General features: G+C 40.7%; 1 protein-coding gene across 1 annotated transcript; it reads right to left on the bottom strand.

Annotated features, from left to right (window-relative positions):
- Window positions 1-307: 307 nt before the first annotated feature.
- Window positions 308-1,046, bottom strand: LOC116859499 (U1 small nuclear ribonucleoprotein C-like). The gene has a single exon (XM_032844839.1). The coding sequence runs from the start codon at window positions 1,018-1,020 to the stop codon at window positions 541-543; it is 480 nt and encodes a 159-aa protein (XP_032700730.1). The 5' UTR covers window positions 1,021-1,046; the 3' UTR covers window positions 308-540.
- Between the last annotated feature and the right edge of the window lie 809 nt (window positions 1,047-1,855).

Below are 1,855 nucleotides of genomic sequence, written 5' to 3'. Positions count from 1 at the left end.
GAAGAGGTGGGGGGGATGGGAGGTTGGGGGAACCAGGTGGTGGGTATTAGAGAGGGCACGGATTGCATGGAGCACTGGGTGTGGTACAAAAACAATGAATACTGTTATGCTGAAAATAAATTTTAAAAAAATGATTAAAAAAAATAAATCTGTTTGGCCAGAGATGCTAAAATTGAGGTGCTCTCTACATATGTGTCGAGATTTTAAAACTGGTCATATTTTTGACACAGAAATTTAAATTCTAGCAATCTAGTTTAAGAAAATTTTAGAGATAGGGACAAAAATTGGTGAAGTATCTTTATTTTTTTTTAACTAAAACAGCTGACAATTTTATTTTCACATTTCACAATACAAATGAAAATTACTTTTTTTTTTTTGTCCCACTACTCCCCTGCAAAAACTATTCTCTCTTTGATAGGAGAGACTTCACAAGTCTTCCTTGTCCTGCTGTGAGAAAACACCCAGAGTCACAGCACCATGATCTCCTGGTGAAGTAGAACAAGTAATATAAAATGAATACAAAGAGGTTTCTGTCTCTCCTTATCTGTCCGGTCGAGTCATTCCTGGCCGAGTGGGCACCATCATGGGACGGGCAGGAGGTCTCAGCATTGGGGGCCCAGGCATCATTGGCATGTGGCCTCCCATAGGTGGCCTCATTCCAGGAGCAGGTCCCACTGGCATCATCCCAGGAGGAGGAGGGCCCATCATGGGCATCATGGGAGGGCCCACCATGTGGGGCGCTGGCATCATACCAGGGAGAGGAGGACCCGGGAGACTGGGGGGAGGTGGGATCATTGCCCCTGCAGGAGGAGGAGCAGAGAATGGAGTCGGAGGTATCTTTCCTTGTTGAAATGCAGCGGTTGTTTTGTCGATCAGGCTCTGAGTCTGCTCTTCCATCCATTTCTGATAGTAGTCTTTCACATTCTCTTTGTGTTTTCTACCACTGCAATGTGTCTTTCTCACAGATGGAGAGTCATGGGTGAGGTACGTGTCGCAGTAGTCACAATAAAACTTAGGCATGTTGCTCTGCAGGCCGTTGCCCACTCCGACCCCTGAAGTATCTTTATTTAAATATTATTTACAATAGTAAAATGTGCATCAATAGGGAAATAAATTATAGTATATCAGGGCAATATATTAATCTAACATTTAAAGTGATGTGTAGAAAGATATAAAGATGTGGGGAAATGTTTAGGATATAATGCTATGAAAACAATGAAGATAACAATGAAGACGTTAATATGTAAGTCCTGTTTTATCTTAATGTTATATATATGTATATTTAGACAAAAATGCCAATAGCAATGAGATTATAGGTAATTTATTTCTTATGTATATTTGTATTTTCCAAATTTTCTATAATGTAAATATATTGCTTTAACAGTTAGAATAAGAAAACCTTAAAAAACAAGAAGTCCTAATTGACAAATAATATAATTTCAGCATGCTCGTTGAATACATAGACTCATGTTATCCAGTCAAACACCTTCTTCTGCTCCTCATTGCTGTCATCCAACAACACCTACTTGTTCATGGAAACTGTGTAGCTCCTGGATCACTGTCTTCCTCCTCGCTCCAACACTTAGCATGTCAATGACATTCAATATCCAAGATGATAACCCACGCAAGAGCTACGACTCAGTCATGTCTTTACCTCCTTAGTTCCAATTACCTCTACTTCCAATCTACCACAGACACCCACTCCAACAATCACATTCTGGGTCTTGTTATCTCTGGTAATTGTACTACTTTTGAAACTGCAGTCTCTAGCGTCCCCCTTCCTAACCTCCTGTACTTCCCGCACACTCTCTAGGACCCCAATCTGACAACGATTTTACCTCACTGAAACCTCCAC

The sequence above is a fragment of the Lontra canadensis genome, unplaced genomic scaffold (assembly GCF_010015895.1).
Source record: "Lontra canadensis isolate GAN:19392208 unplaced genomic scaffold, GSC_riverotter_1.0 scaffold157, whole genome shotgun sequence".
Taxonomy (NCBI): domain Eukaryota; kingdom Metazoa; phylum Chordata; class Mammalia; order Carnivora; family Mustelidae; genus Lontra; species Lontra canadensis.
The sequence above is the reverse complement of the archived record's forward strand: the minus strand, read 5'-3'. Positions and strand labels throughout refer to the sequence as shown.

Excerpts from the sequence above, each read along its gene's own strand:
- LOC116859499 (XM_032844839.1), bottom strand. The coding sequence starts at position 1,020 with ATGCCTAAGTTTTATTGTGACTACTGCGACACGTACCTCACCCATGAC.